The 13,765-nt window shown below is 35.1% G+C and overlaps 1 protein-coding gene across 23 annotated transcripts in view; it reads left to right on the forward strand.

Annotated features, from left to right (window-relative positions):
- AHI1 (Abelson helper integration site 1) overlaps positions 1–13,765 on the forward strand; it is a 219,105-nt gene that overhangs the window by 63,936 nt on the left and 141,404 nt on the right. For all 23 annotated transcript variants that reach the window (XM_025294490.3, XM_044924197.2, XM_006059263.4 and 20 more), the window contains 5 exons: positions 193–422; positions 2,124–2,230; positions 4,683–4,801; positions 7,755–7,885; positions 9,414–9,554. In XM_025294490.3, coding sequence (XP_025150275.3) covers positions 193–422; positions 2,124–2,230; positions 4,683–4,801; positions 7,755–7,885; positions 9,414–9,554 — 728 coding nt within the window. The remainder of the gene's footprint in view (positions 1–192; positions 423–2,123; positions 2,231–4,682; positions 4,802–7,754; positions 7,886–9,413; positions 9,555–13,765) is intronic.

The following is a 13,765-nucleotide window of genomic DNA, read 5'->3' on the forward strand; positions in this document are numbered from 1 at the left end:
AGAAATAGCTTTGTCAAAATGTAAAGAAGTCTGGTCATCAAATAATGTGATCAGATCAGATTATTTTTATTGTTATAAAATTTACCATTGGTTGTTATCATTTGCTTACTCATAAAGTCCATTGCCTATATCGGTTCTTAGAGAAACGTCTGCCTTTCAGAAGCAATAGGTAACATTTTCATCCTTTTCCAGGATATGGAAAAATGAAATAAACAATACAAATACTTTCAGAGTTTTACCTCATCCTTCTTTTGTTTACACGGCTAAATTCCACCCAGCTGTAAGAGAGCTGGTGGTGACAGGATGCTATGATTCTGTGATACGTATATGGGAAGTTGATATGAGACAGGATCCTGCCGTATTGATCCGACAGTTTGACACTCACAGGAGTTTCATCAACTCTCTCTGTTTTGATACTGAAGGTATGTCTGAAATTATATTCAAATTGAAGGCTAGTTACGTGAAGAATTTTTAAAAATTTTTGTTTCACTAGGATAATAATTATTTCAGCTTGAGAGGGACTTTGTGTATTAGATAAAATTAAATATGTTTGTGCATATTTAGATTGTTTGTGCAGATCATATGATAGACCTGGTCATAAATTTGGTACGGCAGTAGTTGTTAGTTAATTTTAAAGTCAGTATATTTCCAAGCATTTTGATTCAACTAATCTTTGCTGTAACAACCAATCCTGTTCCAAATTTATGAATATATTTCATTGGATTGGTGATTGTTCCCTTAGTAGTTTTCTTAAAAGACTCTTTTCTGTAAATGATAAAATTGAGGAAGATAGGGGGAAAGATCCCAGAACAATGTTGAAAATATGTATTTTAAATGTGGCAACAAGATTTTTTTAAGTATATAAACACATGTTTATGAAAGGGAAATTTTCAATTATTTAAGGTTTAATCTTAGAATACAAGTATTATAAATGGTGTTTTAAGGATATAAAATATAATTATTTTATCAGCTGAAAGACTAAAATTTGTTGTATCTATTAAATAGTCAACTTTTCTATTATTTCAGACATTAGGTTTGTATGGCTGTAAACAATTAGTATGGGATCGTGTCAAAATAATAATATTTCTAATGTACTCAGTTCAACCATAAGGATGTTTATAAGCAGGAACCCCTTCAGGAAAGGTCAACCAAGGATAGAAAAGCATCTGAAAACTCTTGTTATAGAAAAAGTAGCTCAGATTGTGAAAGGGAGATGAATAATTTCTTCAGGTATTTGGTTAAGGTGTGAAAAAAGTGAAGTCCTTCTGTGTTGCTCCAGTAGGCAGGAATAGAGCCAAAGCTACAGAAAACAGATTTTTCTTTGCTTAGAATTAGAAAGAACATTCTCACATGCAGAGCATTTCAACAGTTGAGTAAGCTAAAGTGAAAGTGAAATCTCTCAGTCAAGTCTGACTCTGCGACCACATGGCTCCTCCATCCATGGGATTTTCCAGGCAAGAGTTCTGGAGTGGGGTGCCATTTCCTTCTCCATGAATATGCTAAATGTTAATACTTTTGTGTAAAATATTGCATTCACAGTTGCTGAACAGCCATCTGTTCATATGGTTTCTAAAATATGCCTAATTGTTTATGAAGTTAAATCTGATGGCCTTTGAAGTCCCATTAACTGTAGGATGGTTTGACTTTCAGAATTGATGTTAAACTGGAACACCTGTTACTTATTATTTTATTCATTCCCTAATCATTTATTGAGTTCCTACCAGGTCTCAGGTATTATTCTAACAGTATATACTAGAGCATAGGTGTTTCTCCAGGAATGTGAAATGGGTTATATAGGTTAATAAAAGTGGGCAGTACAGATCATATTGGAAAATTAAAATAATTTGTTTTGCTTTGGAATTTGAGCCATGTACACATGAATTGAGATGCTCATTTCATTTTGTTTTCAAATTCAGGTAGGTGACAAAAAAATAAATCACAAGTAACTCAAAAGGGTGAAGAAAATTGGGATCTGATTGTTTGCCATTTGGGCTTTTTTTAAACTACAGTAGCTTTTAATAGCACTTCAGTTTTTTGTCTTATTGGGATATGTTTGCCCAATTTCATAATAGTTGAAACAACTTCTGTGTAACATTTTTACCTAAATAATTTTTTTTTAATAGGTCATCACATGTATTCAGGAGACTGCACAGGGGTGATTATTGTTTGGAACACGTATGTCAAAGTCAACGATGTACAACACTCAGTGCGTCACTGGAGCATAAACAAGGTAGAGTTTCACCTCATACTTGGGGATTTATTTGAAAAAATTGGGAAAAATCACATGACTTAGAAGATGCAGGACATTCTGTTCACTCCTTTCAAAGGAATTAAGTTTTTCTCAGTCCCTCAAAAGTCAGTTATCATGTCTTCCTGATAGTTAATTGATAACATAGTGACTTAATGAAAATTTTCTTCATTTTGGTTGGGCTTTCCTTTCACATTTTTGAGCCTTAAGTTGCACTCTGGTATTCAGGGATCCATTGGTAAAATTTATGCAAAATGAGGTATATGTTATGTTATCATCTATACATAACAACTTATATTTTCTGCTATTAATATTCTTTTTTTTCTTTGTCCAGTAGCATCACTAGAAGTACCATGCTCAAGGTTTTGTTAACAGTGTTATCTCTCAAAATTATGTGATCAAGATTATGTATTAATAAATATGAAGAGGTCTGTCATTTAATCACAGTAATTGTTTCATTTAAAATATACTAAATTGGCCAAAACAAATGAATAGTCTCATTTTTTAAGTAGAGTGTTTTTAAGATGGCTTGTATACCAAGCAACTTTGTTGGTGTATATTTAGTATGTTTTAGTTAAAAATATGAAACAAGTCATTAAACTTGAGTTTTTTATATATATATATATATATATGTCATATATATAAATACGCTATACCTGTGTTCTTTGGTTTTCTTGTTCTTCATAATAGATTGTAGCATTTGTCCCTGTTTGAAAAAAGACGCATGAAAAAGAATTTCCATCAACTTTAGTTAAATCTGTTGAGTCTGTCATATCAATTTAAAAACCAGTCTATTCTATTTTTAGTCATTCTTATCTAGTCTGTCAGATTAATGAATGATGACTTGAGACTCATGTTGTAGCAATTTCATACACTTTGCAAAGAACTTTCTAATTACTTATATGCTGATAAGTGATTGGCAAGGTTCCAAAGGCAACATTTCTAGTCATTTGATTCTGCAATACAGAGTCTACTATTTATATTAAAAATCATGTGTTTTCTTTCCCTCTGTGTAGTAACCAATAAAGGCAAGTATACCTTGGAAATCTGCCACCTGGTGGTTACTTGAGACAGTCAAATATAAAAAGTGAGGAAATGAGGGATGGGATGTCCTTTGAACAGCTTATGCCTGGGACAGATGGAGACTGCGATTTCTTACTTGGTTCTCTTCCACCAGTGGAGTGGGGGATGCTGGCTTATGCTCATTTGTCCCTTAAGATGAAACATCCATGTTGCTTGTCACATACTCTTTGGTGTCGAGCGTGGTCTTTAACACCAGATCTTGAGCATGAATATGATAAAAATATGAAGGAAATCATTAACAGATGCTACAAACACTAAATCTGCCAACTCTTTTCTCGAATTTATTCCTGACACCTGTTATGCAGCCTTGTTTTTGATTTTGCACATTTGCATCTGTGTAAGTGTTGCTCCAATTGCTCAAACCTTCATCAGTGCATCTTCACCTCCACATCATTGTAGTTGGGCTCAGTAAAATCCCCATCTGTGGTGTCAGTGTTTGACTTCATTCTGGAACTTGTAAAAAAGTAGTTGACAGTGGGTTTCAGCACCAAACAGCAGAACCAGGGATTCTACTGCTGCTATTAGGATTATAGCAGTTTGTACCCCACTTGTATTGGTGCCAACCCACCTCTGAAGAGGAGACCCTCTAGAAGTGAGCAAAATAATAAAGGGACCTCGAGGGAGAGGAATGCTATTCAGAATTCTGACTACAGGGTAAAGCAGACCTTCTCTTGACTCTTCAGACTTTAAACAGTTTTGTATTTGCAGTTGTTTTCTTTCTCCTGATAATCCGAACAAGAAGGATTTTGGAAACTGTCCTTATTTATATATGGCTTGTTCAGGCAGATTCTCCTTCCATGTTTGTGTCTTTCTTGACATCAGTAGTCAGGTCTACTTATAGACTTCTTCTGTAACCAGAAGATTTAGCTGCTTTAAGTATCCAGAAAAACCTAAAATTACAATCTAAACTAAATTGTTTCATAATAAGATGCTAATAACTTATCTTTTTCAGGACAAGTGGAGGTAAATGTATGAAAAAATAATCTGAAACTGAAATAGAACTGAGAGCTAATTCTGTACTTAATTTTGAACTTAGAAATTGAGATTTCTTATATGATGATAAACAGACAATGTAGTAATAAAAGATGTGTTTTCAGAAAGTGCTTCTTCTTTGAGAATATACTACAAAAACACTAATTAAATATAGTGTTACTTAGCAGCCCAAAATTACATTTTATCAGCTTTATTTTCATCCTTAACTTGAAGTTACTTGGAATAATTTTGCTAACAATTTTAAAACATCTTGCATTGTGCAATTAAAAATGACCTCTTAAAATTAAACTTAAAAGGGCTTAACTTTAGACAAATTTTGTAGTTGTAATATTACATAATCTTTTTAAACTCATTTTAGGAAATTAAAGAGAGTGAGTTTAAGGGAATCCCGATAAGTTACTTGGAGGTTCATCCCAATGGAAAACGTTTATTAATTCATACCAAAGACAGTACTTTGAGAATTATGGATCTCCGAATGTAAGTATATTTCAGTGTTTGCAGGTTAAACACTCATAGAATAAGTAATGATTTAATTCATATTTATACAATGCAGCTGTGGTTCTCAACTAGAGAATTTTGTCCCTCAGGGGACCTCTGGCAGCGTCTAGAGACACTTAAATGTTTATTCTAGTATCGAGTGGATTGTTACTCAGTTACTCAGTGGTGTCTGACTCTTTGCGATCCGAGGGACTGTGGCCTGCCAGGCTTCTCTGTCCCTGTCCCTGGAATTATCCCAGCAGGACTGACGGAGTGGGTTGTCATGTCCTCCTCCAGAGGATCTTCCCTACCCAAGGATCTGTGTCCCCTGCTGCTCCTGCATTGGCAGGTGGATTCTTTACCACTGAGCCACCTAGGAAGTGGATAGAGACCAGAGGTAATGAGCATCCTGCAGCATATGAGACAGGCCCCTACAACAATTATCTAACTGCAAATGTAAATAGTTTTGAAGCTGAGATGTAGTCAACTGCTTTTTATTTTCACATTAAAAAAGGAGAAACTTCTGCCATGGACTGTCTTTTATCTCTGTGATATTGGTTTAGCATAGTAATATGATCTTATGTCATGCCTGAATAAGAGGGCTTTTTACTAGCATAACACTGGCATGGATACTGTGGGAGAATGATAAGTAGAATTGGCTCATCAGGAGTTTAGAATGTAGTTGTACTCTCCAAAATAACTTGCAAAACACTTAATTAGCCTACAGTGTGACATCTTCAAGGACTGTTACAGAATCTGCTATTCTTTTTTTTTTTCTGTACATCATACCCAACATCATACCTGGAAGGTAGCAAGTACTCCATAAGTATCTTTTAATGAATATAAATATATAGTAAAAGAATTATGTTTTTCATGGTAACAGTGAAGCTGAATAGCTATAATAAAGCTTTATGTTCAAGGCTCTATGGAGAGTCTGGTCTTTGAGCTCAATCTTGAAGGGTGGATAGAATTTAGATAAGATGGCAGTGTCCTCTCTAGGATAGAAAGCCTGGAATAAAGTCAGGATGTGGGATAATAGAAGTTGTGTTCAAAGCAGAGTGAGTTAATCCATATGAGCTTTGGTTTCTTGCTGAGGAATGCTGAGAGACTATGTAGAGATTTGAGCCAGATTTTAGAAGTCCAGGCCTGCAGAGTTTAGTTGTTCTCTTCTTAAGTAGTATAGTATTCAGCCCATGATCACACTTGGGCTCTGGAGGAAAACTGCTTATAGTCAAATACTGCCTGTTCCATCCCTTTAACTGATAAGTCTCTTTTCCTCCTCACACAAATGGAAGAGTACTACACCATCCTCACAAGTGTTTTGTGGGTAATAACTAGTTTACAGATGTAAAGTATTGGGTTGGCCAAAAAATTCATTTGGGTTTTTCCATAACACCTTACAGAGAAACCCTGATGAACTTTCTGACCAAGCCAATACTTAAATTAACAGAAATAGCAGAAGTTTTGACCCAGTAACCTTGGGTTTAGGAATTTATGTTAAGAAAATAATTGTGAAACAGTGCAATGTGTGTGTGTATACACACGCATACACACACAAGGTTGTTCATAGACGTCATATTCATGCTAGGGGAAACATGTTGGATAATTCTTCAGTTCAGTTCAGTTCAGTTGCTCAGTCGTGTCCGACTCTTTGCGACCCCATGAATCGCAGCACCCCAGGCCTTCCTGTCCATCACCAACTCCCGGAGTTCACTCAGACTCACGTCCATCGAGTCAATGATGCCATCCAGCCATCTCATCCTCTGTCATCCCCTTCTCCTCCTGCCCCCAATCCCTCCCAGCATCAGAGTCTTTTCCAATGAGTCAACTCTTCGCATGAGGTGGCCAAAGTACTGGAGTTTCAGCTTCAGCATCATTCCTTCCAAAGAAATCCCAGGACTGATCTCCTTCAGAATGGACTGGTTGGATCTCCTTGCAGTCCAAGGGACTCTCAAGAGTCTTCTCCAACACCACAGTTCAAAAGCATCAATTCTTCGGATACTGGAAATATCCTAAGAGTTACCCAACAATAGAAAATTTCTTAAGATACATTTAGACAATGATATATGCCTATTAAAATGATAATGCATAATTTTTATTTTCTGACATGAAAGGCCATTACTCATGGTTCATTGTTGACTGAAAAAAGCAAATAACAGAGCAGGATATGTAATATCCTGTCTGTAAACCGATGATGATAATAGTACCTGTGCTGTGCTGTGCTTAGTCGCTCAGTCATGTCTGACTCTTTGTGACCCCATGAACTGTAACTTGTCAGGCTCCTCTGTCCATGGGATTCTCCAAGCAAGAATACTGGAGTGGGTTGCCATGCCCTTCTCCAGGGGTTCTTCCCAACGCAGGGATTGAACCCAGGTCTCCCACATTGCAGGCAGATTCTTTACTGTCTGAGCCACCTGGCACATAATAAGCACTGAAAATGTTAGCTGTTATTATTATTCACACGTTTAAAAGCCCAGAAGGGTACATGCCATATTTAATAGATGATTCAATAATGGTTTTTCTAGTATTTCTGCAGTAATCAAGTATTCATTGATTTAAAATTTTTTTCACATGGAAAAAATATAAGAATATAAAAATTCTGTTCATTTTTGAGTTACCAATTCAAATGCATCTTCTTTGCTCCATAGCTAGAATCATCTCTCTCTCTTATCCAAATCTGCAAAGGACTTTTTCTGTTCTTCTTTTGTGGCACTTTCTACATTCACTTTCTATTCTTCTTTAGTGCATTTCTTCTCTCTCCTGCTAAATTATAAGCTCCCTGAGCTCAGGAACTCCCTCTACTTTATTCTTTATCCATCATGGAATGTATCCTGTGTAACAGATTCTCACAAGTTGCTTGTCAAATGCAAATGAAGTATTGAAAAGTTTTTCTACCACTAGTCATTGAAATGGGTAAGACAAGTTACATTTATAAAATCTTTTTGGTTTCTAGATTAGCAGCAAGGAAATTTGTAGGTGCAGCAAATTATCGAGAGAAGATTCATAGCACTTTGACACCATGTGGGACTTTTCTCTTTGCTGGAAGTGAGGATGGTATAGTATATGTTTGGAACCCAGAAAGAGGTAAATAGCATTTCATTGAACTTTAAAAAGATTTGTTTTGTTTTTGATGAAGTATAAAAACTACCATTTTATAGAATAATTTTCAAGGAAATTCTGATTTTAAGTTCTCAGTTATGTTTTTCAAAATTGGAAAGCTGATAATGAAATTCAACTACAGTCCGAATTTATATTAATTCTGTTCTTTATGGTTTTGATATCTTCATGGATTTAGAATTCTGCATTATAATTTAAGGTTTATTCTTTCCTTGCTGGTAATGAGATATTGTTGATCTCACAGAAGTATTTAATGGGGACTGTAATACAAAATTCAGTTATGAACTGAATTTAGAGTTCAACTAGGTATACAAATGGTTAACCATCTACAGTTCATTTTTATTAGAAACAAACATATTCCTGTCAGAGTTTTGGATATTTGAAACTTAATAGCCATTTACCTGAATTACTATAATTCAACTTTTTCAATAAAATAAACTGTTACATTGGATAGTTCATTTGTGCTTCACTTTGCTTTTTTGGAAGAAAAGCCAAAACTTCATAAACATTTGTTTAGCAATAGAAAGAATTTTATAAAATTTACTTTAAAATTTCTTTAATGAGCATCTTTTTTATTTTCATCTCTCCCTTTAGGCATTTTTAACTAATCAGTTCACTTGGGATTTTGTTTTTCTTCTTTGCTTTTTGAGTTCTGATTTTCAGAACTTCTGCTGTAGTCATTAATAGTATGCTGCTGCTGCTGCTGCTAAATCGCTTCAGTCATGTCCGACTCTGTGCAACCCCATAGATGGCAGCCCACCAGGCTCCACCGTCCCTGGGATTCTCCAGGCAAGAACACTGGAGTGGGTTGCCATTTCCTCCTCCAATGCATGAAAGTAAAAAGTGAAAGTGAAGTCGCTCAGTCTTGTCTGACTCTTAGCGACCCCTTGGACTGCAGCCCACCAGGCTCCTCTGTCCATGGGATATTCCAGGCAGGAGTACTGGAGTGGGGTACCATTGCTTCTCCGCATTAATAGTGTGTGTGTGTGTGTGTGTGTGTGTATTTAAAGGAGATGGTACATCAAACAGCCTCTGGGAAAAAAAAAGAAAAATTAATTCCTCACTAAACTTCCCCCAGCCAGATAATTTCTTTAGTTTTAGTCCTGATATTCCTCCTGTAGTTCTCCCTGGAGTTGTTTCTTAGCTGGCATTTGCTCAGCTCTGTCAGATCTCAGATCTCTACAGATCTCTACTTCCAAGCTGTTTGTCTTTAGTTTGTGCCTTGAAACTCCATCAAGACATTGGACCAAAAAGAAGAAAAAGGAAGGCCAAGAGAATGAAAAATAATTGTTTAATATAGTGGGTCGCAAAAGAGTCGGACATGACTTACCAGCTAAACAACAACAGGTCAATTATAAGTATTTAAGGTTTCCCTGTAAATAGCATGAGGTTTATTATTACTTACCATAAAGCTTTTTTTGATAAGTTGCAGGATAATCTTCTAATGAGAAATATCTGAGATAGTACAAATTATTGAATGTCTTTTCTTATTTAGGAGAGCAAGTAGCAATGTATTCTGACCTGCCATTCAAGTCACCAGTTCGAGACATTGCTTATCATCCACTTGAAAATATGGTTGCATTTTGTGCATTTGGGCAGAATGAGCCAATTCTCCTATATATTTATGATTTCCATGGTAAGTCCACTGCTTGATAAGGAGAGAATATTTAGAGTAACCTTTACATTTAGGCTGAACTAGAAATTATGAGCTCTGTGAAAACTGTCATCATTTGTATTAACAAAACTCTCTTGAAAGTATTATGAAGGCCAAGCAGCTTAAAAAAGATCATATTATTATAACATTTTATTTTATCATGAACATTTTTATTATGGAATTTAAATATCATCAAAAGTATACCTAATGGTTGTGCTCTTGTATTATAATCATAAATGGTAGTCATCATTCTCTTCATAGATCAATTTAAATAAATAAAATTCACCTAAAAGCGATTTGGCAATATCTCTAACATTAAAAGGTAAATAACATTTAGGGTATGTGAATCTGTAATGTTTTTACTTGAATATTGAGTTAATTTCTTATTCTTTGTTTTCTTTTTAACTAAAGCACAGTTTAAATAAGTTATGATTTTCTGAGAGTTTCTTAACATTAAAAAAAAAGACAAAAAAGTCACTTAGAGCTGATTGACTTTGTTGTACAGCAGAAACCAACACAACATAGTAAAACAATTATTCTCCAATTAAAAATAGACTTTAAAAAAGGAAGGGAAAAAAGTCAAGCCTCAGCAAAAATGCCTTTTTCTACATTAAAATCACACTGTTCTTTAATTTTGGAAAATAATAAGGAAATAGACTTTGAATACATTTTTAAGAAATAGTATGGCATTATTAGAATCATTCGGATTTATTCTGTTGTTCATATATTTCCTTAATTTCTGACCTGAAATTAGGATTTCGTTGTTCTGTGTGGTATTGACAGTGTTGACACTCTCAAAATTGCAGTTCCATTTTCTTTATATGTTAATTCTTACACAACAATAAATGGTTTTTATAGTCTCTTTCGGAGAAGGCAATGGCACCCCACTCCAGTACTCTTGCCTGGAAAATCCCATGGACGGAGGAGCCTGGTAGGCTGCAGTCCATGGGGTCGCTAAGAGTCGGACACAACTGAGCGACTTCACTTTCACTTTTCACTTTCATGCATTGGAGAAGGAAATGGCAACCCACTCCAGTGTTCTTGCCTGGAGAATCCCAGGGACGGGGAAGCCTGGTGGGCTGCCGTCTATGGGGTCGCACAGAGTCGGCCACGACTGAAGTGACTTAGCATAGCATAGCATAGTCTCTTTAGTTTAAGATACCATTCACCATTTTTGCTAAGATGATTTACACACAATGTCATAAGTACATAAATATATAAATATGTATTTAGATAACGTTGTGAAACTATTTGGACAGAATGTTTTAAATTAGTGAAATGCAAGGGGTTAAGCTTCCTACATTAACACAGTGTGAATTGGTTAATGTTTGTGATAAGTGCTAAGTTGTTAGACAATTGAATTGAGCTGTAAACCTGAAGTTTTGATCATAGTATAAATCTTATTTCTTTATAGGTGAGTTAGAGAATATATGTAAAATTGAGATTTATCTTGTTTTAAAGAATTTTACAGAGAAGAAATAATGAATTTCTGTAACACATATTCAGATTTACAGAACACTATTACTAATGGTGAATTGTTAAACAACACAGTACCATTTACTGTTACAATCAATATAGCAAAAGTCAACACTTCCTGATCACAGGAAAAGACAAGTGGATTTCTCAAATCATCCAGTGTCCAAATTTGTTGTCTAGTTCAAACATAGGTCCTGAGACAGGTCTTTTTTTTATACATTTTTAATCTTCACAGAAAAAAGAAGAGTTACACCTCATTACTTTGTAATTGGGACTGTTATTCAGGAAATAGGTATACAGTTATTTCCTCAAACTCTTAAGGAGTTTCACAACAGTTTTCATTCAATTTCTAATTTACTTTTGAAATTTTCACTACAAATGCAATTTCAACCTCCACCCTTATCTTTTTTCTTCAGTTTACTTTTTGTCTTTGATACAAGTTCATCATTAGATTAGGTTTGTCCATTTATTTTTTCAACAGTAGGTTTTTAGACTAAGGAGTCCATTCTAGAAGCATATGTAGGAAGAGCCAAGTGTTTGAAAGCATTGGTTTTAGGCTCAGTTCTCTTTCTTTGGTGATCTTGCACAAGCCTTCCTGATGCTCCAATTTCCCTGTCTAGTGAATGGTCCTACTGTTGTTGTTCAGTCGCTCAGTTGAGTCTGACTCTTTGCAACTGCATGGACTGCCAGGCTTCCCTGTCCTTCATCTTCTCCCAGAGCTTGCTCAGACTCATATCCATTGAGTCCGTGATGCCGTCCAACCATCTCATCCTCTGTCATCCCCTTCTCCTACCTTCAATCTTTCCCAGTTTCAGGGTCTTTTCCAGTGAGTTGGCTCTTCGCCTCAGGTGGCCAAAGTATTGGAACTTCCGCTTCAGCATCAGTCCTTCCAGTAAATATTCCAGACTGATTTCCTTTAGGATTGACTGATTTGATCTCCTTGCTGTCCAGGGGACTCTCAAGAGTCTTATCCTGCACCACAGTTTGAAGGCATCAATTCTTCAGTGCTCAGCCTTTTTTATTATCCAGCTCTCAGATCTGTACATGACTACTAGAAAAATCATAGCTTTGACTATATGGACCTTTGTAGGCAAAGTAATGTCTCTGCTTTTTAATACGCTGTCTAGGTTTGTCATTGCTTTTCTTCTGAGAAGCAAGCGTCTTTTAATTTCATGGCTGCAGTCACCTTTCACATTGATTTGGGGCTGTGGTCCTACTACTACTGCTATTACTTGTCCTGCCTCAGAGAGTTATTTGTGAAGATGCCATGAGATAGGAACTGTGAAAGTACTTTGTAAGTTGATAAGCACCATATTAAAACAAAAAAGATAAAATGGACTGTTATGCTCATCCAACCAGTATACACTTGACTTTATGGGAACTTTTGTTTTCATATGCTGATAGCATCTCTTTGGAATGAAACTGAAAACCGGGTTTTTTTTTTTTCCTTTCTTTCTTTCTTTCTGTTAGTCAGCCTTTTCCTTTTATATCTTTCTAGCTCAGTTGTTTTAGAAAATAAATGCATAAAATTAAGAACATCATGTTATTTCCACACTGTCTTAATGTACAGGAGGGATTTCCATGGTGTTTTAGAAATTTAAATGTTCAAATAATACACATATTAAAATTATTTTTGCAGTGTCAGTTCATTTTTGATATACTGACTTATCTTTATGAGCAAAACTTAAAAGGCTTCAGCACATTTTCCCAACTCATCACTGCCTATCTTTAAAAAGAAGCATCCTAGGAAAAAGTTATGTAATCTCAAGCAATTCAAGATTTAGCACAGTTCTCATAAATGATATATAACCATGAAAAAAAGGAAAGTTGTTTCAGACTCTAATTTACTCATTAAATACAAGCCAGAATCATGAAGTCTTTAAATTTTTTCAGTGAAAATTATGGCATTTATTACTGACCTAGTATAGTTTTGCCTTATATTTTATTTATCTTTTAACACAGGACTATTTTGCTCAAATTTTCTTGTCTGAAAATAAAGTTTGCATGTAGTTTTACATAAGTGTTTTCATGATATTAAAATTGAAAGATCTAAAACAGTTACATGATTTTTTTAAATAGTATTTATCAGAGCTGCCGATACGTTTAGGCAATTTTCAAGGAAAATGGAGCAAGTTCTTTTTTTTTTTTTTAAATCAGCTAAATAAGCTGTGAATGAGACCACAATGGTAGCTAAATGTATCATCCATCTTTCAGTTCTAGCAAAATCTGTGAAGAGTCAGCAAGCATCTTTCCCTGTTAAGCATATGTTCAGGTTGTGGTCTTCTGGGTCTTTCATTCTACTGACTTTTTGCTTTTTTTGGTAAGAAATATGATTTTTACTTTCAGAAGGCAGTTGTATTTGCCTGATGTTGAAAGAGTTAATCATCTAGTAATACAAAATTTAGTCACAATGTACCACAAATAATGTACTTTTAGGATTCCCATAATAACAGAGTACTAGTCAGAGAAACGGCTTCTCCTGAATTAAATTTATGAAGCTAGACTTTAGCAATTAATGTTCTGTTATTAATCAATACTTGCCTACCTCAGAATGTAGGATCCTGTTCTACATTTAATGGTAATTACATCTGATACAAAGCATTTTGCATGGGCCTGGTACTATTTTAAGCACTTTACATGTATTTATTTTAAGTTTTCACAATAATCTTACGAGGTTGGTACCATAATTATCCCTGTTTTATGGGAACCAGGACTTG

The sequence above is a fragment of the Bubalus bubalis genome, chromosome 10 (assembly GCF_019923935.1).
Source record: "Bubalus bubalis isolate 160015118507 breed Murrah chromosome 10, NDDB_SH_1, whole genome shotgun sequence".
Lineage (NCBI taxonomy): Eukaryota > Metazoa > Chordata > Mammalia > Artiodactyla > Bovidae > Bubalus > Bubalus bubalis.